This window comes from Centropristis striata, chromosome 19 (assembly GCF_030273125.1).
Source record: "Centropristis striata isolate RG_2023a ecotype Rhode Island chromosome 19, C.striata_1.0, whole genome shotgun sequence".
Lineage (NCBI taxonomy): Eukaryota > Metazoa > Chordata > Actinopteri > Perciformes > Serranidae > Centropristis > Centropristis striata.
This window is the reverse complement of record NC_081535.1, coordinates 19623763-19648769: the sequence shown is the minus strand read 5'-3', so window position 1 is coordinate 19648769 and position 25007 is coordinate 19623763. Positions and strand designations below refer to the sequence as shown.

General features: G+C 41.2%; 1 protein-coding gene across 1 annotated transcript in view; it reads right to left on the bottom strand.

Annotated features, from left to right (window-relative positions):
* col27a1a (collagen, type XXVII, alpha 1a) overlaps nucleotides 1–22104 on the bottom strand; it is an 88549-nt gene extending 66445 nt beyond the window's left edge. Inside the window, exons 1-4 of the mRNA XM_059358635.1 lie at nucleotides 21791–22104; nucleotides 16698–16768; nucleotides 8310–9817; nucleotides 2940–2993 (exon numbers count right to left, since the gene is read on the bottom strand). Coding sequence (XP_059214618.1) covers nucleotides 2940–2993; nucleotides 8310–9817; nucleotides 16698–16768; nucleotides 21791–21843 — 1686 coding nt within the window. The 5' untranslated portion in view covers nucleotides 21844–22104. The remainder of the gene's footprint in view (nucleotides 1–2939; nucleotides 2994–8309; nucleotides 9818–16697; nucleotides 16769–21790) is intronic.
* Nucleotides 22105–25007: the final 2903 nt, after the last annotated feature.

The following is a 25007-nucleotide window of genomic DNA, read 5'->3' as shown; positions in this document are numbered from 1 at the left end:
ATCAAAACCAAAAGGCCTTTGCAAGTGCTTTTTTATTGAACAGGCTTGTTTTCATTGTTTGCGCATTGCAAACCAACCACTTCCACTAACAATGCCACAGGCAGTTCAACAGCTGGTTTGCTGTGGTTTCACAAAGACCATGTCTAAGCCATGAGGATGTAAATCAGTATGAGGTGATACATACTGCTGATGAATGAGGTTTGAGACAGACAGACAGAGGGGCCTGGGACAAAATGGTGTGTCCAAAACCTGTCTAGGCTCCAATCCAAGCTGGAGAACTTGTGCAGCAGTGCATATTTTTAAGTCTTAAAAAGAGAAATGCCTCTTCAGACCCTCAAGTTCAATTTGGCGCATATTCTTAGTCCTTCAAAAATAGTTCCACTCTCAGTCACACTTATATAACACTTGAACAAGTTCACGTAGCTCTGTGTTTAGATTTTTAGGCCCAATTAAAGTTTTATTCCAGGTAAGTTTGTCTTGGATCATAAAAAATCCACCTAAGTGTGCCTGATGTTGTGGAACTGCTACAACAGACGGGATGGGAGGTGCTGCCGGGCTTAAATAGCTTTAATTAGAGCCAGACAAAGACCTCCTTATACATCTATAGAAGTGGGGGATCATAGAGACTTTAGCTTAACAGTCTCTCAGACACAGACAGACACAAACAGTAAGTAATAATTAAAAACACATACACAAGCACATGCAGCCATGCACATAAAGTGACAATGATTTACTGTAAATTTGTTGCATTTAGATTACTGTATTCTGGACTCACTTGATTGTGATGTTTGTCTATTCATTAAAATAGTAAAACAAGGAGCCAGAACCTTCTGTAATCTATAAAGACTAAGAGAGTCTACACACATGCTAGAGAGTCTGTTAGGCTGTATTTAGGTGCAGCAGGTATAAAGTTTACCATGTTTGATACCTTATTGAGCTTAGTGTGTTAGTATCTTAAAAGTGGTAAACAAAAAGTTTAGCTGAGGCTGATGGGAATGCCATACATTCTGCAGCTATTTGCAGAATAAATGTTGGCAAGGTACATTTCTGAAAACCACAAACCACAGGTTGTATCCCAACTTTTCTGAACTTCTGCAAGCCGTTCTCATTCCCTTACTGTGGTGGTTATAAAGATTTGACCAAAGAACAACAACAACACAGACATGCACTGCAAACATGAGGTTAATGTTGTGAATTCAAAAACTAATTGCAGGGTTCGTACACTTTAGCAGTGGTCAAATTCAAGCATTTTTCAAGGACTTTCGAGGTCAATTTTCAAGCTTTTCTCGTATCTTACACCTGTTGTAAATTGCATGTTTTAGATGAGTACTTACATACTAAAAGGGGGAAATCTCACTTAACCATACCAACGGCGATGTAATTACACTTTTAGGAGGAACGGTCTTCATTTCAGATAGGCTACTCATTATTTTTTACATTGAACATGTGATTATCTATAGTCTATAGATGGATATAGTCAGATTGCATTTACAAGCACCTTATCAAAAATCCAAGCTTTGAAAAAAAGAAAAACTACTGGACGCATTTACTAATAGAGCATCGTGTTAAAATGTGTAGAATTTACATACAGAGATCAATTTAAACCGGAGAAAAGTAACTAAAAATGTACTTACTATACTTCACTTTCTAATTACTTTAAAATTAAATGATCTGTCCAATGACCCTGACCTTCTTTGTTATCGGCCCTTTTTACTACATCATCAGCTCAGTGTTAAAGCTTAAAGAAACAAAAAATGTTTCATATCAATTTTTGTGTTGCATATACATACAATACCAACATTTTCTGTCGACTAATCTGGTTATGGTCATAAAGTTTTAAGGAAATTTAAATTTTGACCTGATGATGGAACTAGAGGAAAATTTGTAATGGATCACTAAAGTGATTACACTTCATCCTGAGAGGAACATGAATGTGTAAACCAAATTTATTGGAAATTCATTCAATAGAAATTTCACCCAAAACCACAAATATCAATCTGTAGGTGGTGCAAGAGAAAAAGTCAGGGGAGCACAAAAATTAGCAGGATTCCTCCTCTGGGGAACATGAATATCTGTGCAAATTTTCATGGCAATTCGTCCAATAATTCTTGAGATATTTAAAAACAAGTCAGTGTGAATGTATACAATGAAGAGGAACACAGGAAGTAAAGGAGAATTCCTCAGAGAAGACCCTCGAATGAGACTATATCTATTTAACTGCCTTGGAGAAAGAGGCCTTTCATTAGTCCAGAATGGGATTCCTATGAAGTGTTGGTGCAGCCTGCTGCAACAGCTCAGCGAGGAGAAGAAAGTCCAGTGGAGCCATGTGTTCTCTGTCTGTTTACAGTGCTTTTATTAGGCATCCTGTGGCACAGCCAGCCTTTTGAAAGGCCGTCTTTATAGGAGCTTTCCTGTTTATGCTTAGGGGTGGGAGGTCAGCGCTCGCAGCCCCGTGCTGAATATGGTCAATCTGCCTGCATAGGAAAACTTTGTGTGTGAGTATGTATGTGTGTGTGTGTGTCTACCGGCTGATGGGAGGGGTTTAAAGTGATGTGGGAGCCTGGCTTGGCAGGTTATTATTGCAACTTTAGAAAATGGGCCAGAAATGCCTTCAAGGCTGGAACACACAGATACAGTCCTCTCTGTCCTTGTCTGTTTGTCTGTCTGTCTTTCTGAGTCACTTCTCTGCCAACGGGGGTTATTTACTGACTGTTTGTGTTTGAGTTTTTGTCAACATGTGTGTCTGTAGCAGTAGCAAAAACACAAACAAACACACACGCACGCAGAAGGGATACCCACAGTAGCCCTAAATAAAGACACGCTTATTAACATGGTTCCATAAAATAAAAATCTTGGGATTGAACACCAGATAAAACCATTTATAGAGGTTGGAAATAGTAGTGTGTTTGATGTGGCGGGGAGGTGTTTGCAAGACTTACCCGAGGTCCCCTTTTGCCTGGCAGGCCTGCCTTCCCTGGAGGTCCTGGCAGTCCCTGAATAAGGGAGAGAGAGTATTGAGTGACAGCATACAGATGATGATTCAATACTTTAAAATTCTCTTTTATTATACTCTATCAAAGCCATTATTATGATTCCTTTGTGTCCACAGTGGCTGCAGGATAAAATAATGACACCTTTTTCCTTCTGAAGTAATCCCATCTCAAGGTGATGAGAGTTCAGCCTTATCCATCAGGAAGTTCTTAGCCTGAGCGGCAGGAAACCGTTGAAACACTAGAAATAACAGGTCATTTCCTGCTCCACTCAATGCCCCTGTGTGGCTTTATCAGCCTCGCGCTCATTCGTTTTCTTTTAATCAAAAAAGAGGAAAAGGAGAAGTGAGGAAAAACAGAGGGACTGTGGCTAACAAGAGCTACCTGTAGGGCTCTGGATCTGGTGTTAAAGCCTCTATATGGCACTTTATTTTATGTTTTCTCCACTGTAAATGAACTAATATGCTCTTAAAGTGCCTGAGATAACACAGATATGAGGAGCCTGTAAAAAAGCAGCATCATCTTCCATAAAGGGAAGTTATTGTAGTGTGAAAGTTTTACCCTTTCGCTAGTTTCCTCAGCTCATTTTTCACAAGGCTATGAACTTTAAGAGACAAAGCACCACTTCAAAAACAATTTCACCTTCAAAAACAACACCAACCTGAGTCTAAAGGTTACTGCGACTGTAGCCATATATTGTCCGTGTCTGTGAAGATTATAATTGGCCCCCCACCACCATCCCTTCCAGAGTTACCTCCATGGTAGAGACCACCACTACTGTTACAGGTGGCGTGCTCTCTGGTGGCCTCAGGACCTGTCAACATCAACACAGGCTCCTGTCCGTCTTCACACTTCCACCCCCTCCTTCATTACACTTGTTTATTTGTTTGTTTACTCTGACTGTCTTTTCCTCTTTGCACCTGTCCATCTTTAACGTCATTCTTTCTTTCTTTGGGAGAGAATGTGTTTGTTGACTGCCCACTCGCAAGGGAAGTAGCAATCTCACGGAATTCCCACATTGGCAAGCATTTTCCAATCACCACATTCCAAACACAGTCTGATGGCAAAAGGCTGTTTACAGTAATGAGATTAGACTTCCTGACTGTGTCTGTGAGGAAGTTAGATAAACTGAATCCGTATGATCACTTCAGAGGTTAGAAAATATTACTTTAATTTAATTGTTTGACTTTCATTAAACAATTCTGATTCAAAACTGCTGGCGTGCAAATTTGCAAACTCTTCTATAATCTTTGTTGCCATAATTTTTTAAAGAAACTACTTGAGCCCCAAATTAGACGGAGTGCGTTTTAGCAGCCTGGGGTGATTTTTTTCTAATTTATTTATTGCACCTCTGTGGTAATAAGTTAACAATGGAGCCCTGCAGTGTGCAACTTGTTCATTAATTTGTTTTATGGTCTTGTTTTTTGGCCCAGCACTTGCTCTCATTTTGGTTTGGATGTACGTGCATACTTCCCAGTGACTTTTCGTAATCGTCTTTAATAAGAGGGTTGTTTTTTGCTTGCTGCTTTCACGTTTTTGAGCACCTTGTGTTTTTGCAGGAGATCCGTGAAATTAAAGAGTTGAAAAGACTTCAACTCAGAGCAAAAACTGGCTCAATCTTTTGGGGTTTCTTCCCTATTGTCCAATCAGATGAATTGAGAGGACAGGTGATTTGATTCTTGTTGGACAACAATACAAACACACAGCAAGCTGTTTTTTTTAATTGTGGGATTCAACAGTGTGATATTCAACCTTCAAGAAGCACTCAGGGCTTAAAAGTTGTTAATTGTGGCTACAGGCAGCTTGCAGATACAATTTTACTGAAAACAGAAGCCTACTTTTAAGCGTTATAAGGTTAAAATAAATTTTGAACTTACAGCCAGCACCGCTCCAATTAAAAACTACTCTGATTAAAACTCTCACTTCCAGCAATCACATAAAACCTTGCAACATATAAATCACTTTCAGGTGTGGACTGAAACAGATGTTTAAAGCAGCAGAGAGGAGCCAAAGGTGCTTCAGACGGGGAACAGTGCCTGCACTGGATGTTTCTCCTGGCAGCCTGAGTGCAGAATCTGCACTGTGGATACGAGAGTCGAAATCATGGTGTCTTTCAGGAAAACACTCTTAATGCTTTAGGCAGTGAGAGTGATGAAGGATAAAGCTATTGGCTGGAACCTCAATGAATGCAATGCTTTTCAGTGGCTTCTGAATTTCATATTTGTCAAGAAAGTGAGTGTGTGAGAGTACAAGGCTTTACTGTGAGAAGGAGTGAGGGGCGCACATGGCATTAGTGTTTATGAAATCTAAACTATGTTGAAAAGGAAGCGTGACTGGGTTCATCTGGGATCTCCCGAGGCACAACATGGCAACATGGCAACACACACACACACACACACACACACACACACACACACAGTATGCATACAAATACACACACTTTGACAGGAAGCACCTGTTTAATCCCTTTTAATCCCTTGATATCTTCTCCGAATAAATCAACATGTGGGTCTAAATATGTGATCCTGCATTTAAGTTGGAGTCCAGACAAAACATACACATTCTTACATAAAGCCAAGAACAGTAATACAGATTCTGAATACTCCTCCTGCTATGATTGGACGTTTAAGGCCAGTTTTGTGCACTCAGATTGGTGTAATTTACCATAATTTTGGCATGAAAATGACAAAGGTTTGTGGCCTCAGCACTCCTAAGTGTGTCAGACAGTCCTTCAGTAAATGACCTCATCACTTCCCTTAATCATCCTCCTAGAATGTCTTCTCTGTGGCAGATTACAGCACTTCATATTGAGATTGCAGGTAGTGCGTTCTAAATGGCAGTAATTTGCTTCAGTGTAATGACAGTCGAGTTTGGAGCGGACATCAACACAGATGTAAATTAGCCAACCCTTGACACAGCGCACTCTGCAATCTACGGCAGCAAATTACAGACCGCTACAATGAATGAGCCAGACACACGTATCAAACGCACAGGCCCGGCTCACACCTATCCCTAAAAATGACTCAATCACAAGCTTGGAATACAAGTACAAACACACCCAAGACATGCAGAGGAGACGATGAAGTCGGATTACTCAGGCCACATCTGGAGGTGAGGAACTGTGTAGACAATTATATAAAGCTTATGACTCGAGCTACACAATATGTTGTTTTTTTATTGTAATTGCAATGTCAATTTGTGCCATAAACACATTGCGAAAAGGATTTTTTTGAGTTGGTTGAAAGAGAATATCAGTAAAAATTGACTATCATACTTTTTTTATTGGTGCTTTTGTGTGCACTTCAATGCTCCATTTGTTCAATAAGAGAGTGTTGGAAATCATTTATTTTAATGCTTTTCTCATCCACAAGCAATTTCTCTTGTTTTATTAGTGTACTGTATAGACTATATGTTGTACTGCAGAAAGGCAGAACTAAGTGCACTTTGATATCTTTCTATTTTTGCAAGTAATATCATTATCCCATTAGTCAATGTTATCGCATATTTCCCTAATATCTTATATATAACATGATCAAACTCTCAAACACTGTTTATTTATCTATGGCCAACAACTTGGACATAATTCTAAATACACATCTGCTACCAAGTAGACCAAAAAATCCCTTTTCTCTCTGTATGCATGCGATATTTTCAATAAAGTCAACTGTGAGGCTAAATTTCAGCTCAAGCAAAAAATCGACCTGGCTGCCTCAGTGTTCTGCTCCCTGTGATATACTATAGGCCTTGCCTTCCTTTGCATTGGGAAGCTGAATGATGGTGTTTACTGACTGCTTTGACCCTTGACCTGGCTTTGAAAGAGGGCCATGAGACCTCCACTAGCCCTCTATGACAGAGGAATCTGTTGCAGAGACGGCAAGGCGTCAGACCTGACACGTCACACCCAGCCTTGAGGCTTCAGAGCACAGAGAAAGGAGGAGAGGAGGGAAAGAGAAATAGGATTTCTAACCTGTGTGGGAAAGGAGATAGTGCCACAATAACCCACATATATCTGTGCTCTCTTATTTCCAGCCCCACAGCACTGTAGTCAAACCTGGTCTTTCACTGGTGACAAAGACCAGCACAGACTCCCTGAGATCTCCCTAATGGAACGTACTTCACTCATGTTCACCACTTCACTTAACATAAACCATCAAATTCGCCACTCACAACTGCCAGCACAAACAGCCAGACTGCATGTTTCTTCATCCTGATTCTGCAGAAGCTTTAGTGCTACAGCCGGACTAAAGAGCCGAAAAGGGTACGGGGTTACTTTGGAGTCTTCATTATACATAAAAAAAAGTAGATTTGCGAGCAAAACTATCATCACTGCAATAAGAAAGGTTTTATTACAAGCTAGATACACTGGTGAATAAAAAATATTTTAAACTTTTGTTTGCACTTCCAAAAGTTTTGCTTTTGAATCAAAAAAATCTGTTTGCAAATACAATTTTTGTCTTGCTGTTGAGCTGAATCTCTTGGACAGGACCTACACTGAATAATGCAAGACGAAGGCCTGTCCCAGAAATAATTGTGATAATTTATATTTTTGGTATTTTAAGACCAATTAATGCCACAGATATGATAATAAAATAGTATAGCTAGAAAATGTGTCTCAGTATATTTTTCCCCCTGTTCAGTCAGCTTACATGCTGTAAAAAAAACCTCCTATAATAGAAGAGAAAAGCCCTGCTGTCTCAATAACTTTTGATGAGTGATATCGAGATTGATATCGTAATTATTGTAACAAGCCTTTTTTTGTATATATCTTATGGGCGGCACTATAAATAAACTTCAAAGTTTGGATACTTAATAATGTTTCCTGAGTTTGCTTCCTACAACCTACGTCGCTCTGGTCTTGCTTCTTAACAACATGTAATAAAACTTTTTTGTTTTTATTGCAGTGTGGATGTTTTTTCTCTCAAATCTATTTACCGGTACATATATTGCAAAGTGGATAGTTTTGCCTCTCAAATCTTTTCTATGTCATTGCATAAAAAAGACACAAAAGTGACCTTACAAAACTGAACCATAATTTGTATCAGTCTTAGCTGAGCTACATTGGCACCTTGTCAGCTTCAGAAACAATTTTATGACGATTTTCTTCTAAAGTCATCCATAGCCTGGGCCCCTTTATACTGCCTCACTTCTGTGTTCCCCACCAGAACATGAGGCACAATACATCCTTAAAGCATGTAGTGTTAGCGAGCCCTTGATCCAAAAGCGTGTTCAAGCACACGTATGCATCTGTTGTAAATTTAGTTCATTTGCCTTCTTTTTGTGGCACACACACATACACACATACAAACCCACAGTACTTACCGATGGGCCTGTTTCTCCTTTCTGTCCTATTGGTCCATCCAGCAGTGAGAACTGAGTAGGTGGCACCTCCCAGCTCTGGAAGCCATCAGTAGCAGGTGGTGTTACTGGGGTGTATGAGGGCCTGGTGGGTCGTGGCGTGACTGTGGCCTTGGTGGTTTTGGCTTGCTTTGTTGGTTTGATGACCTGTTTGGAGACTGGCTTGGATGTTTTAGCAGTTGTAGTTTTGGAGACTGTTGATTTTGAGGGGTTTACTTTGGATATCGTTGGTTTAGAAGGGACAACTTTGACAGAATTTGTTTTGGGTTTGGACGGAGTGGCTTTAGATGGCGTAACTTTAGGCTTGGGCAGTGTTTTCTTGGCTGTGGTGGGTTGTGGTTTCTTTGGGACTGCTTGGTCTGATAAGGCAGAGTTTGTCTTGGAGGGTTTGGTGCTGGTAGTGGCTGGAACTGTAGGTTTCTTCTTGTTGTCGGTTGCTGTAATCGTCTTTTTGGAGCTGTTTTGAGGAGTGGGCTTTGGGGGAGTGGGTTTGGAGGGTTTCTGATTTGAAGCTTTAGAGGTGGTGGGTTTTGGGTTTGGTGGTTTTGTTGGGGGTACTCTTGTCCTGAGTGGTGCTGTGACAGTTTCAGTCCTGAATTTGGGAGGCGGGGAGGCCAAACCAAACTGGACTGTGACTGGCATCGCAGTTCCCAGAGGGGGTGTGGGAATGGTCCCAGGGCTGGGCTTTATAGTTTGAGTGGGGGCCACATATCTGACAGCCGAGGCAGCAGCAGCAACACTCCTGGCAAGGCTCAGCCCCAGGGTCTTCCTGGGCGTTACCGGGCCACCACGTTTAGGGGTAGCAGCGGTGGCTGTGATGTTTGATTCTTGTGGTAGGATAGGCAACAAGGGAGGAAGGTTAGGCCTGTATGTGTCAGCTTCCCTGCACTGTTTCTTAATGTACCTGCAGTAGTTGTGAGCTGCCTGTGCAGAAGGGACCAAATCAAACTGGCAGATGGCTCCTTCAAAGTGTGCTGAGGCTTGCTGCTGGCCTGCCCGCCCCAGCAGGAAGGAGCCCTGGAGCTCTGGAGCCAGTCCCTCCTCACTGTCCCACCCAAAGTCTGCATGAACACTCTGCTCTCCGCAGGAGGCATATAGAGTCACTCTCTGTCCATTAATTCCCACCGCCAGCTGGTGCCACTGACCATCATGGGGCTCATAGGGCAGTGCCACCGAGGTGTTAGGCCCCGTGTGGAGGACCAGGTTGCCCGGCGCAAGCTGCAGACCGAGAAGGAGCTTCTTGCGGCCTGAGAGCAGGGTGAAGAGGAAAGCACTGTTGACACGGTGTGAGCGCACACTCAGGACCAGTGCCAAGTTGGGCCAGATGGCTGCTGGGAAGACTGAGCGCAATGGAGTTTCAATGTGCGCCCGCTGGTTGAGGATGATCCCCGATCTGAATGGAATGACCCCTGCTGGCACCGAGCGCGACGGTTTCTCTCCCTTGAGCCCCAACTTTTGGAGAATGTCCACATCTGGATAAAAAGGGAGAGCGGGGTTAGAGGTGCAAATAATCAAGACAGGTCTAGGTTAGGAAAGTTACACACCAGTAGAGTTGGACAAAAGTGAAAATGAAAGCCTATTATTAAGTGCTCTCTTTAGCACCTTAAGTATATTTTAAGATTTATTTGATTTATTTAAGTTAGAAGACTTTACATTATCTTTCTAAACACATCTGTTGATCCTTAAACATTCTTTTCATGTTTCGTTGTAACTCTGTTTATGTTTTGTGACCTCACTATACAGTAGGTAAAATAGGTAAAAAGGTCTTAGCCTCTGTAAAAAAGACAAACTGTCCATAAACACAACACTCATCATACTTGTGTAAACGATCCATGACAACTGGGAGTGAAACTCAGGGGGAAAAGGGGCAAATATTAGTCCCAGTTTTGTTGATATAGTAACTCTTAGAAACATAGCCACTTGAGCAACAATTACATACACACACATCAACAGTTAGCAGATATAAATGAGAGCAATCATGCAGAGGAAACCGTTAAACATCTTAAAATTATTAATAGCACATTCTGGACTCACTGTGAGAATTTGTTCTTCCTGAAACAAGTGAGGCTCAGCAAAAATATTTAAGCTGTCTTTGCCAGTAGCAACTCTTGGAGTGATTAAGCTGACTTATGAGCCAATTTTCCAATAACTTCCCATTAACAAAATAAAACTTATCTATATTTTTCTGTCGCACATGACAGGCATGGCAGCGTCATAGCCATACATCATGTCAGACTGATCTTTAAGCCAACACAGAACAGCAGTTCACAGAGTAATGAGCTCAAACGCTGCAGGATGGGAAAAGAGATGGTGGAAGCAAAATATGAAACAGAAAGAAGAATAAACTCACTGGGTTTTGAGGCCACCAAACTGCTTCTGTATGCTGTCTAGGGCAACTTAAGGCCAAAACAAATGACTATGTATAGGTCCATGCAGACGTAAAACCAGGCTGATGATAGAGGAGTGACCCTGGGTGGTTGAGTGGGCAGAGGCTGCACAGAGGTGCTGTGGTGGCCTTTGTTTCAAATGTTAGCGGTTTGCAGCCTCACGCTCTTCTCCAACATGGCGAACTGTGGCATCGTTTTGACCGAATTACTCTTGGGAAGTATAAAACAGCTTTAAACATGCCCACAGCAGATGGCCTCAGAATTTTGCATGTTTATTGCTATACACGCCTGCAAATTCTTAAAGAGCTGCTCATCCTTAAATGTAACTTAACCTAACGTGGCCATATTTTAACAGCTCTGAAGGGAAATAAAATTTTAAAGTTTAAAAGCTTAACCAAGGCACTGTGGTTAAATAATATGATCTTTAGCTAATTTTGTTTTCCTATCTTGTCCTGATTGTTGAATTGGGTTTTGTTCTAGAAAGTGCCATGCTGTCAGGTTATGCTATTATGGAGGGTTAAATGAATATTCTATAAACTTTAATTTAATTACTTTAATTAATTTTGTTTACATGGAGCAGAAAATAAATGAAATAAGAACATGAGAACTCAACAGGATACAAGCAAAGTAAAACAATAGTTACTTGAAGGGAACATTAAAGCATGCAAACATTTCCAGTAAAAAAACAAAATTATGACCAAAAGTTTGAACCTGAAAGTGATTATAATAGGTTTCCTTTAAACAGGAATAATGTCCAGTTTCTGACACACGTTTTGCTTCTTTCTATTGATAGTCAAGTTCAAATAATTCCCCATATGAAAATGCAGGAAATATATAATTCCTTCACTATATCACCCAATTCTTTGTCAGGACTATATTGCCAATAATCTAACCTTCGTCCCTGTGGTCGTGTGAGGCACAAACATAAAACAAGGTTCTATCGTTGATGTTCATGATGTGCTGATGGAAACATGACGGCTGGTGGAGGTAATTGTGAAGGGAGCTCAGTCAAGGCCAGTGTAGCCAGTACCAGGAACGCACAATCGGGCTAAAGGACCTAATCCTCTCTTAGTAACCATACAGCCTGCCCTCTCCCCTACAGGAGGGGAGACTGTATGAATCAACAATATGTGTTTGTGGATTTTTAGGCACAAAGGACAGATTCAAGATCTATATGTACATTTGGTGGCAAAATTATATAACTTCCACACCAATTAGCACATCACAGTGCTTTCTGTGCTGTATGTTAAAGTATATGTGCTGTTTGCTTCACTGGTATCAAGGCATGGCTTCTTTGTTTTAAGGCTATAGGGGATTAATGAACCAACAGACGTCGGCATCATCAGAAAAACTCCCCTCTTCCCTGCTCTTCTCTGACCTTCTCATCAATAGAGCCAGTTTGTAAAATTCAGAACATGACCACAGTGACCGCAAGTGTGTAGAGCATCTCCCCGCCTGGAGGCAGAATACATTTTCCAGCCTTTCTGCCAACTTTGACTCTGTTCAGCGGTTCAGTCTCAGGGGTCTCATGCTCATTCTCTATATGACCTGTGATCTCAGACCCAGGCCCCTCAACATCTTTATTCTCACTGGGCTCACTCTGACCTGTGGTCCCTGGGCTTTGCCTAATGGGGACATGTGTACAGAAGCCCTGCTTGTGAAAAGGTCGACACGTGGAAAAGCAATGTTGATTAGATGACAGAAAGTGGGAAAGATGAGGGGAAAGACAGACGGGATGTCAGTTGTTGTACTGCTAAGCCATGGAGAGAATGGACTTCAATGAGACGCCTGTCTTTCTATAGCACGAGGCTTGCTTCATTAGAACACTGATGGGGGGGCTCAGACTTTGGAAATATATAATTGCATGGAAACTTTAAAAAAGAAAGAAAAAAAGAATGAATTTGATCCCTGGTAGTCGTGGTAGTGATCAAGGGATTAGACCTGAGGGAGGAAGCTGCTCAGAACTCAATGTTTTTCTGCAGAAAGAGTTCTCACGTATCATGTCAAACAAAAACTAATCTGTCTAGTCTGGAATTATTGAGTGCTACTGATGCATACCAGGTTTTACCACATTTTGAATCAAACATTGCACTCTAAAACATTTTTTTTTGCACTTTTTGTGAAAAGTGAGCCAATTGTAGACATACCTCTGCTATACTGTCGATTCTTTACAGTCTTTCCATGCTCTGTATAGGGCTGTAACATTTTCCTTGCCTCAAAACATCAGGGCTTTATAAAATATCCAGAGGAAACAAGACCTACATGGGATATAGTGTCTACCCATCCACAGTGAATTCTCCTCTTTGTGTGGTCTCCTCAGCAGTAAAGGACAACAGGACTTGGCAGTGAGGCAGCGGGGGGCTGTATTACATGTATCTGTTCTGTACATAGACTGCTGTCTCCAAACTTCTTTATTTAAATACCACTTGTACTATTACTGGGGCATGCATCAACCATGTGGTTTTAGATATACAGCACACTGTATGGATGTGAACACACACATACACACAGAGGCAGACTTGTGTTTAACACATGGCTCAAGTTCATAGCCTCGCTCTGTGCCAAGTCACTCAAGTAGGACAGAGAGAAAGTCCAAGGCTCTTCAGAATGTAATGTTATCCCTCATAGAGGATGAAGTCACTAATTCATTCGAACACACTCTGTCGTTCTCTGGCCCATGCTGGTCTACAGTGAGACATTTATGATATCTCAGAGAGGAAAAATCATCCCAACAGCAATACATTGCAGGAAACAATTCCTACGATTTCATAATTTTTCTGCCTTTATTGGACAGTCGACGTATAGAGAGACAAGAAACGAGGTGAGAGAGACATGCAGCAAAGGTCCACAGCCAGAATCAAGCTGGACACTTAAGTGGTTTGCATGTTAAGATGAAGATGCACCAAATCTGGCACAGAAAGACATGCTGGAACCCAAGGTGGTGCGGTTTACTCATATAGCAGCTAAATGGTAAACTTATTTCTGAAAACATTTGAGCGAGAAATAGATAACGTAGTAACAGAATCTTGATATATATTCTAGTGGGTTGAGATGGATGGATTTGCATTGAGTTGAGGTAGGAGATAATGCAAAAGTTGATACAGCCAGAGGTCAGTCAACTTTCAGGTCATATCCATCAAGCAATGCATGGCCTATCTCCTCCCCTTCATAGAAAATGAATGAGATTGGTTGACTTGGTCCAGTGTCCACCATTAATATTTAGGCTTCACCCATTGTGATCGGAGTCTTTTTATAAAATGCAGCTTGGCACTGGCCTTGACTTTAGATTTCCCCTCTCCCACTGTGTATAGCATGGGTGGTATATTACTCCACTGATTAAGCAATGCACTATACAATCCAATATCATTATTGGACTCACAATGTTTTAAAAAAAAAAGGCTTAAATTTGATGCAGCAGATCTAGAGATATCTTTCTCTTTTATTCCAAACATTCTCTTTCCTTGTCAAAAATTGGGCCTACATTACCCACAATGCAATTTTATACACCACACCAGAGACAGTTTGTTTTTTCTTGTAAAGTCTGACACCATGAGGTTGTGTGATGATGTTTTCCTAAAATAACACACACACACACACACACACACACACACACACACACACACACACACACACACACACACACACACACACACACACACACACACACACACACACACACACACACACACACACACACACACACACACACACACACACACACACACACACAGTGCCTTGGAATTTTTTAGTGTAAGTTGTGTATTCATGTATCCTTATCCAAAGAGCACCTCAAACAAACTCCATTTGAGTCCACAAAGCACTTCTAAACATCTTGTTTTACTGAATTGGAGAAAAAGGTTTCAGCCTTGTTGTAATGAACTGAGGTGACATTTGGCTTTGCCTGTCATCAGTTTTTCTAGTGACTGCATGTAGGGCCTCCCTGTCAGTCTCAATCATGATAATTGGAGGAGAGAAGGGGCCAATTCACTGGACTGTATCTATAAGTTCTAATCGGGGGGGGGACCGCCGAGTGGTACAAAAAGTAGCTGAAATTATCACAAGCCACCCAGAACAGTACTTTTACCTGTTTTATCACAAAAAGAGCCAAATTGGAGTTAAGTAGTCCAAACTTAAGTTACACCAAAGTACCAAAGTTAGACAGGATAGTAAGGATCAGATAGTATTTTATAAATATAAAATACTATCTGATCCTTACTATCCTGTCTAACTTTGGTACTTTGGTGCATTATTACCTAATCTACCCTTCTCAATTAAAGCTGTAAGACCTGATTTTTGGGGGGTCGGCACTTGAAGACAGCGGGAAAAAAATTGTGAACCTAACTTCAACTTTAAACTGACATGACAAACTGGTTAGAAAATATCTGCTTATTTACCCATCAAACTGAAAGAAAGCAGCAGCTCACTGCAATTATTACATTTTTCTGCAGCCAGGAGGCGTGTTTGTGTGTTTTAGGTGGACATAAATTCTTTGAACATAGGTCTACATGTCACAGGAGTCACAGGACTCTGAAGTGATAGGCTTCAGATATTCTCTTGCCACAATTTCCTGCAAACGTTAAATTATCCTTAACTTTTAGTTTGGCTGCACTTGGCCGAAAAATCCATTGCCACCACAGCTTTCCATAAACATTGCATGGCAGCTCACCACAGGCCACACTTTGCTGCTATGTTTTTGGCATGAACATTCACTTAGAGCTGAGTATCTGACTGGCTAATATAGGTCTGATATTCGTGCTCTTTTAGCTCTTGTTTTGGTCACGCCTCCTAAGGATCTGGCTCTTTCGCTGCTAAATGCTCCACTGTGTACACCTGCTAATTTCTAACTGTCTGTCTGCTGTTAGGTGCAGAGTAGATAGCGTACAGTTGGTTTTTAGAGCTTCTCGCCTGCTGTGGCCCAAGACGACGCTATGACCCAGTTTACACTTGGTTTTAAAATGTGTCTTTGGCAATCAGATCACAAGTGGTCAGCGCTAAATACAAGTGTGAACAGGGTCCAAAACGCATTGTGATCGAATCACTTAAATCACTTGCCGAGGTGGTCTAGGAAGCATTTGACCACATATATTTTGTAGTGTAAATGCCAATCCGTCCTGATGCGTCTCCAACAAGGACGTAACCGGAAAATATGTCATCAATGCAGGCCGTCGTTTTGATGACAGAGCGCCAATGGACGAAACAATGGTGAGGAGCACTAAAGTACATGGTCGGGGTGCAAGTGAAACCAGATGTCTAATCTCAATTTGGGCAGAAGATTAAGAAAAGTTGACGACTCAAATCGTTACCAGTTCCTTTACGAGGGTATTGCTAGCAAGATAGCAACTGGCGAATAAATGTGCACGGTGCAATTTCACCTTCTAGCGGAAGTGGCGAAATCCACAAGTGGTCAGCTGGAAACCCTTGGAGATGATACACACAGGTGTAAACGTGCTTTGTCTCATCCGTCCACTTATGATTTCATCGCCCAAGACCCATTTTAAAACTGAGTTGCAGAGCTAAACTATGCTAAAAGCTGCAGATTGAGGCGATAATTCTCTCAAATTACGTCACATTGTATTTTTAAAATGTTAAGTTGTTATTTTGTGTCTGGAACAGTGACCTTTACACCCCCGTCTACTGAATGTTGTAAATCACAGCTGTGTGTCAGACAGGAGTGTTTTGAGACAAACATTTCACTATAACGGTCTGTGAATTTGAATCTATGATCTGATCACTCCCTTGCTCCGAAAGCTTACTCACTCTTACACTTGTCGTCATGGCAACCGTTGGCCCAATTCTCATAGCAATGTGTTTACGTGCTTGGGCAATGACCAAATAGGCGAAGAAAAAACTCCAAAATCCCCCCAGTGCTCCAATAAGTTTAACAGTTTTTTCCACTGGTAAATTCTCAGTGAAGAAGAAAAAGGTGAGAAAGTGAGTGAAAGTAAGAGAAGTGGAGGCGTCTTACCTTCAGAGTGTACTTGTGTAAGTCCCAGGTAACAAGTACAATATAATACGGTACAGAGCAATAGGGCTCTCCTGGGGGAAGAGAAGAGAGGACATTAGAGGGACGAAACACATTACTGACACAAACAACTGTGTAATATTATAGTATCATTTTCTAATAAGGAACCATTTACAAAGCTGTTTATGAGTTGTAAATATTAGCTTTAATACATTATTTAAATGCTTGATTTACAGGCCATTAAGAAAAAAAAAAGATTTACATTGCAATGTTCTTAAAAATCCTACTGGCAAGTGCTTTTATTTGAGAAACTATTAAGTTATACTTGCTGGCAATCCAATAACAAAGGTTTATGGGTTGCTCGCTTTCTAATAACCAATAAATTTGGATTTTTTTCTCTGGGATCAGAATGTAAAGCATTGTCCAAATGACATAAATATTGCCATAACACAGTTTGGCTGCTGTTTTTTCGGCATCGAGTTAGAAACCATATAGAAAAATCTATACTCAACATTTTTGTTTGGTTATGGCAATATATATCGATATAATGCCCAACCCTAAGGTATATTTGCTGATAAGTTATGAATCAAGGATTTTTAATCATGAAGTCTGAAGTTTTAAGTATTAATAAGTTGCCTATAGATGGGTTTTGGTTCAGGTGGTCAGAAAATCCAACACGTAATTAAGCAAATTGTCCTTATTAATGGTCGTAAACTAATCTATAAAGGATTAGTGGCATATTAAAAGAGGTGTCACGATTTCAGTCCTGAATCCAAAATCAGTTAATGAGCTTTCAATATCAATGATCAAATATTTAAAATTCAACCATTTGACTTTAGTGTGGTACATTCCAGAAAAATATGGTGGTCATATCACACTTGAAACAATGTATTCTATCTTTTTAAAAGTATTTTTTTAATTTATGTAAATGACACTTGTCTTTTTGTTGATCAATAGTCTAATAAAGGCATAGTCCTCAGTGCTTTAAAAGTGAAAATTGAATCGAAGTGTAATCACTGATTAATTGATTTGGAGAATGATAACACCCCTATTTATTAACCATTGATAAACCCCTTTAATTCTAACCCCTTTTGTTACGTTTGGCCATAAGAAAAGCATCCTAAGTTATGCCTTTATGAAAACTGCTGTCATTAGGAAACCGATGTCATGCATCTTAACAGAACACAAAGCTGGAGTTTTAAGTATCATGAAATGATAGAATAATAATCTGTAATCATTGTTTTTACTTTACACCAAAACACAAATTCAAACAAACCCATATGCTTTGCATTTGAGCTACTGATACCATGTGAATAACAAATGGCAACAGGATTCTGCAAAAGCACTTACAACTCAGAGCTCTCCAACACACACACACACACACACACACACACACACAAACGAAGTGGTCTCTCTCAACACCCTCACTGCATCCAGGTGTGCAGCAGAGTTGAGGACACTGATTGGAAAGTGGACCTCCAGCTCAGCGGGGGACTAAGATCTGGTGACAGGCAGGGGAGCCACTGTTTACCGCTGGAGGTCATCCAGACACACATGGTCACACACACACATTGGAGGAGGAAATGTGTATAGCAGCTGTGAGCTGGAGGGCCAGAGTGGAGCAGGCAGTTGGAGGCGTGGGGCCAACGACGGCTCCAAATACAAAAAATGTGGGAAAACTGTTGCATGAACATATTTACCTGCGATAAGATCTCTTAAGAAAGAAAACAACCTAACCAGCATCTGCTTCCCCACACTGGCCTGAATGATTATAACCATGATGATAGTGTGTGTGTGTGTTTGTGGTGTCTATGTCTGCCTCTCTCTCAGTTCCTGGTTGCTAATAAAGCTTCATCACAATCAACCCCACACACAGCTGGCTGTGGTTACTCAGGACGCTTAGTTAGTGTGTGTGTGTGTGTGTGTGTGTGTGTCTACCAGACTCCCAGCTGGTTACAGTCTCACTCAGTGTCTTATCAGCTGAGGAGAGATCCGCTTTCTGAAAATGACTCATGAATGCTGAGATTTTTTTCTTTTTACTGCAGCAAAAATGACTCTCATTCTGTCCGTCCGGCTGTTTACATCTGTGCAAACTGGACCGAGTTTCCTGGGAAATGGCGCTGTTTTCTTTGGCTTTTCATATCAAAAAGTCCTCGGTAGCTTGTTTAGATTTTCATAAGGGTGCTTTTTAAAGTGTACATAAGTGACAGGTTGGGATTTTTTTAAGTCTGTGGAGTGGTTAAAGGCGGTTACACTGAGGTGGATTTGTGCACAGTGGACATTTAAATCAGCGGGTCTGACATCTGTACACTGACCCTGTCTGCTGTGGTTTTCATACTGCAACAGTGAGCTATGACATGACTCCCCAAGAGACTTCTCTGCTAAGCTGAGTGGACAAAATACAGGCCAGATGAACAATACCTCCTAAATCATCCATACAAGCAGTCAAGCTAACCTATATATTGCACTGTGAGCCACTGAACTCATATTTCAAAGATAGAAGAAGCTTCTAAACTTCTGAAATAAACATTGGTTAACACAAACATGTCCTTGGCTGTTAGAAAGCCAAGTCATTTAATGGGAAAGGAAATTATGGCTAGGCTGATCAACAAAGGAGTGTGACTGAGCAATACACTGATGGAGAGAGTGACTCACAATATGTTGGCTGCAAAAAATGTTTGCAAATGTGCCTAAGTGGCAAATAAATTCAGTTATCTAGACATCGGATGCCACATTTTATAAACCTCAGCAGTAATCTACAGTGAAAACTCGTCTCATAAAGTGAATGTTCTCTTTCCCTGCTGTATTTTCTGTCTTTCTTTCCCAAAACCTGCATATCTAAATTAAAATGTTTACAAAAGTGCACACATCCAGGCGATAAATACTAGGTACTGGATAGAAGAAATAGTCAAAGAACAGAATAAACACCCAATAATGCCCCCATGAACATTTATTTATTTATTTCAAGCACCATCCTGAGGAAGAGCATTATGCTCGAAATGTCACCTTGGTGGTGAAATAAATAAATAAATATGTTCATGGGAGTATTATCCAGTAAACAGACTGTATTATCTGTACTTAAACTCTGATTTTAACCTCTCACCCCCAAAACCACCACCACCACTACCACTCACACACACACACACACGCACACACACACACACACACACACACACACACACACACACACACACACACACACACTCAAACAGCAGTCCATCTGTAGGCCAGCAACCAGTCAAAGGTTGAGGAAAAAAACACACTGAGAAGCCACTATAGTTTCCGTTTCTTTTCACAAGTTTGGACTACTCAGTGTTTTCCTGAAAGGATTTCCCAAAGGTGACCCTGCCCCCTGAGCACACACACACACACACTCACACACACACACATACACAGAGTGGAAAATTCCTATGGATGAGCTGACACTAACAGAGGCTGATGAGGGAGAGAGGGACATCTCATAAGACCAGTATACTTAAATGTCCATCTGTTCTCTATGCAGTCAGTAAACAATGACATCCTGACCAATTTCTACTTATCAAATGAGCCCCATCAGTGTTGTCCCAACTGTTATTATGACTAAGAGCAGATAAAATTGGATGTGACTCATGGTGAAAATCTGCCCCACTTGGACTTCCAACTAATTATTCAAGTTAGAGCAAGAGAGACTGACTCAGAAAGAAACTGAGTGGTTATTTCTTATTTTTTAAATATTAAACTTTATAGCTGTTTTTTCAGTGATAAAATGTCAAAATATGCCAACATATTTGCCATGAATAATTGCATTTGAAGTCAGGAGTGAGACCTAAAGAGCGACACCATGTGGACATGTGATGCTCCTGCAGCTGACACCTCGCAGGTAGGCTTTACTGTCCGTGCACATTGCAAATAAATGATGCTTTACTGCTGGGTGGTTGTTACTTTTGTTACATCTTAACGGATTCTGCAAAAAGTCAAATAATGTGTTTTGAATAAAGCTGATATGTGTCCAATTTGTTTTCATGAGACACTGGAGGACTGTATCCGGACTTCCCTGCTCCCTAAATGATTGCATCCCTATTAAATCGCCCCTGATCCACTTACTGAACCAGATGAGACTGAAGCATGCATGCACAAATGAATGAATGTAATAATGAATGGATGCATGAGTTTTCAACGGGAATTGTGCGACAGCTGGCTGGTGCATGCGCAACTCTGCAGCCAAGTGAAGACCAAATATCTCGCTCCATATATTAAATAGCTCGTCCGTGTAAACACATGGATAAACATCTGCATTTTATGTTTCCGAGGAGTAAAACTCATGTCAACTGCAGATGTTTTCTTCAACAAATCGTTGTCGTAAATTGTAAAAGCTGATGTCACAATTTTAGCTATAACTGTAATGATGTTTTCTCATAGTCTAGTCCACTTTCTTCTATCTTGTCCACCTTAAAAACTACTCATTTAACTCCCCTGCGTAAATATGGCTGAGAGCTCTGAATGCGTAAAAGGGAAAACATGGAAAGCATCCTCACAAAATCAAGCCAACGCTGCAGTGAAATGCTGATGAACTTCTCATGAAACTTTATAAGTCTGTATAATTGCCTGCTTTGCTTCCTCTTTCAGGTGAGTCAATTTAGTTCACACTGGCTGTTGATTATTTGCCTAAAAAACATCGAAATTCTTCAATTATTCGCATTTATTTAAGCAATCACAATCTGTCTTGCACAAAAAAGCAAACACATTAATGATAATATTAAATCATATTAAACCTAGTGATTATGCTGGGTCTATTTTGTCTATTTTCATTACAATAAAAATAGACAAAGGGATGGAAACAAGCATTTGGACCAATTGACTCGTTTTTCCAAAGTTCTACTGAATGTCAAACTAATGACAAATGGTCCAAACAGACCCCATACAGAGCCTCAACAGTCCCCAGTGGACAGCACTCCTGCATGGTGAGCTGGACTACAGCCAGCCGGCACATCACAGGTACGCACATGGAGCCATGCAGATTGTAAGTCAGTCCTCGCCAGCAGTGATCCGTCTCACCTCAGCATCCTCTCCCCAGCACATACACAGACACAATGAAACTTAAATAAAATGCTACTTACTTTGTGTCTAGATGAGAGGTTCTGCAATCTCTCCTTCGGGTGCCTAAATTCATTTGTATTCATTTGTCCTGGCAGTCAAAAACCTGACCGTTAATCACAGCGTGACTCCTTTGCAAGGGGGCGGAAGACAGAAGACACCGGTCGCCGTTTTACACATTTGACAAGCTTGAGATGAACTTCCAGAGGGAAAAACTCATGTTGATATGCCTGTCAAGCCCGACATAAATTCCTTCTGGCAGGCTGGTTTGACAGAGAGTTTTCCTGTGCGATTGTCTGTCGATATTCCCCTGTGTTTCATTCATTTATGCCGATCCAGATTGTAGGGACGCGCAGCCGGAGAGAAAGCTGGGTGCTTTTGGAGGGGGGTTACGGAGTCAGGAGCGTTGGACTCATCCCTTTCCTTTTTAAATAGGCTTTCTGTGGGTAAAGCGATGGCAAATGCACCGCACGGCCAGGTGTCAAGTTACAAACCCAGCGGTTGCATGGAGCAACTACACGCCTTCTTCTTCTTCTTCTTCTTCTTCAGGGGGTGGCCACATGGATCCTACCCAAAGCCCCATGTACCGGTAAACCATCTGAATGAAGCACGGTGACACACGGTGGGCAGGCTTCACAGGCTGCAGCAGGGACGCCCACAGCTCCTCCAGGGACTCTCTTTCAAGTGTACACCTTATTATCCCTTCATGTGTGAAAATGTGAGAGACTGCAACTCATTTATGACGGACCTGAGTCACTTCTTAGGAAGAGAGGTGGTGTCCGACTTACCAGCAAAAGAGAATTTCTTTGTAAACTTGGCAACTGTGTTTTGTCTCTTTGGAATATAAAATATATGAGTAACCCACTGCAAAGCACACTAGCAGTGATGTTTAAGATCTTGATATTCGTAATTTTCTGCTCACTTGAACACTTTGCAAAATCTCAGGCCACTTTCATGCACATATTTTGCAACATTTCCCAATGTGACAAATGAGTGCTGACATGAGTGTTTCCCATTGTGTCGGTGAAGTGCTAATGGAGACCCCTCCCCTCCGGCACCTGGATCAGCTCCCATTACCTCAAGAGGGGTCATGGCCTGCTGCAGGACGAGGACCTACCAAAGACTTCCACACAGTCACAAAGAGACAGTAATTATCACATGACATCTGTTTAAGATGCTTCATGAACATGCATTCTTAACAGGGTGATGAAGACATTTTGTGTTGCTGAAAAATGTGGACAAAGAATGAGTTAAAAGTTTTGGTTCAGATGAATCCTGACCACAAGAAGGTCTGTGGATTATCCAGGGTAACAGGAATATGATGTTACCTGGTGTTCATTTCATAAATGTTATATTTCAAAGCTGTGAGCACCACCCTCTCATTTCCCTTCACCTTCATCATTTTACTGTAGAGTAGGGCTGAACAATTCATCAGATGTTATCAAAATAGCAATATGGAATGGTGCAATATCCAAATTGCAGGAGGCACAAAGTTTGTTGAAGGCAAAATGTGTCAAAAAGTATTGTGGTGCAACAAGAAATCCCAGCCTACAAGTCATATTTTATTTCAGTCCATATTCTCACAAAATTCATACCATGATCCATCCATCCATCCATCCATTCTCGTCCTGTTAATATATTTTTCAATGAAAAAGAGAATACTGATGATCATTACCTACAATATTTCAAATATATATTTAATATCAAAATAACCACAATTACATATTTTTCCAAATCATTCATACGTACTGTGGAGGCAGAAATCTCAGAAGCTGAGCAAGTAAAACCAAAAATATTTGCATGGCCAGATGAAACCTGTTGTTCATTAGAAAATATGTTTTTATTTTATTATTTGGCTTTGGATTTGGCATCCTGAAAATAACAGGGTAGAAAAACGAACAGTACTCAAAAGTCCCACATCAGCTCAACTAATTATGCCTACATTTCTGAGAAAACACACCTGGTTGGGCCGCTGCCCATCATCTCTTCTAAATAAGGACTAATAATTTTGAGTAATCTTGTTTTGATTGTAATTAAACCAATCTGAAGTGGATAAATGGGTGATTTCTGAGATAGGAGGACCTTATCACTTAAACACCACCTTATGCGCACAAAATCCAAATGAACTGAGCTAAACACTTTATGAATTGGTGTTACAGCAAACTGCTTGTTCAGATGAATGCTGCACACAGAGGCATGAGTGGATAATCAACGAGCTGAGGAGGCTACAGAATATGGATGTGAGTGACCATTACCGTGGCTCTTTGAGCTGCCTGGCCAGAGGCCTGAAGCAGTAAAAGGTCGCCTTGACTGACACTCTGGTAGGGTGGAGCTGCTGCGTGTGTCAGCTAGGGCGACCTCTCTGCATTTCAGCCTTAGGCCGTTGGTAAGCCAGCCTCAGGGGTGGGTGCTAATGGACACAAGTCATTAACATCCTCTTTACAGTCCCCTTCACACACTCTGTCCCTTGTGTTTCAGCGCTGGGTGCCACCCGACCCTCCCATATACTTCCAATGAGCCACAGCGACTCTGCCCCCTTCTTCCAAATTACAAACTCTGCGCTTGCTAGCGCGCTCACTGCCACCCCTTAAAGCTGCTTAATTATGGTCATTGGCACCAAGTCTGAAAGCTCCCTTTATCCCCCCCACGCTCCAGAAATAGGCCCTGCTGAAGCACACAGGCAGCCCAGATCAAACGCTCCCCATAGGGAAGGGGTCATTACTGGTGCGCAGGGCGGACACAGCCCAATGGGTGCTGGGCCACGCCTTGAGCCCAAATTGCAGCCTGGGCCTAGTGAGGACACAAGACTGTTCTTTGATGCACGGCAAGAGTAACAGCAACACAGGCTGTTTGGATATCAGTGTTTACAGTGAGCTGCACTGTACGTACACATAAACAACCAATACAGTGTTTTGCTGACTAAAAGCTACGAAAAATTGGCGGTGGACTTGGGTTGATGTGTTCATGTTTCTCATGGTTTATATTTATCCGGATGTCTTTGCTGTATTACATAAGCAGCATGACCTTAAAGTAAAAAAAAGGCTAAAATTCTATAAAAAGTGCAATGGTTTTAATAAATTTACAATATTGACTGTGTAGTTCTGAAAATTATAAGCACCTAGCAGTGTTTTTTGGAGCACATGTGGACATAAAATAACCTCATGTCACCCAACAAATAAATAGGTTGTAGAGACAGCCACCTCTGTGTAGGTGTGTTTTCACGCTGGGCAGTGGCAGAGG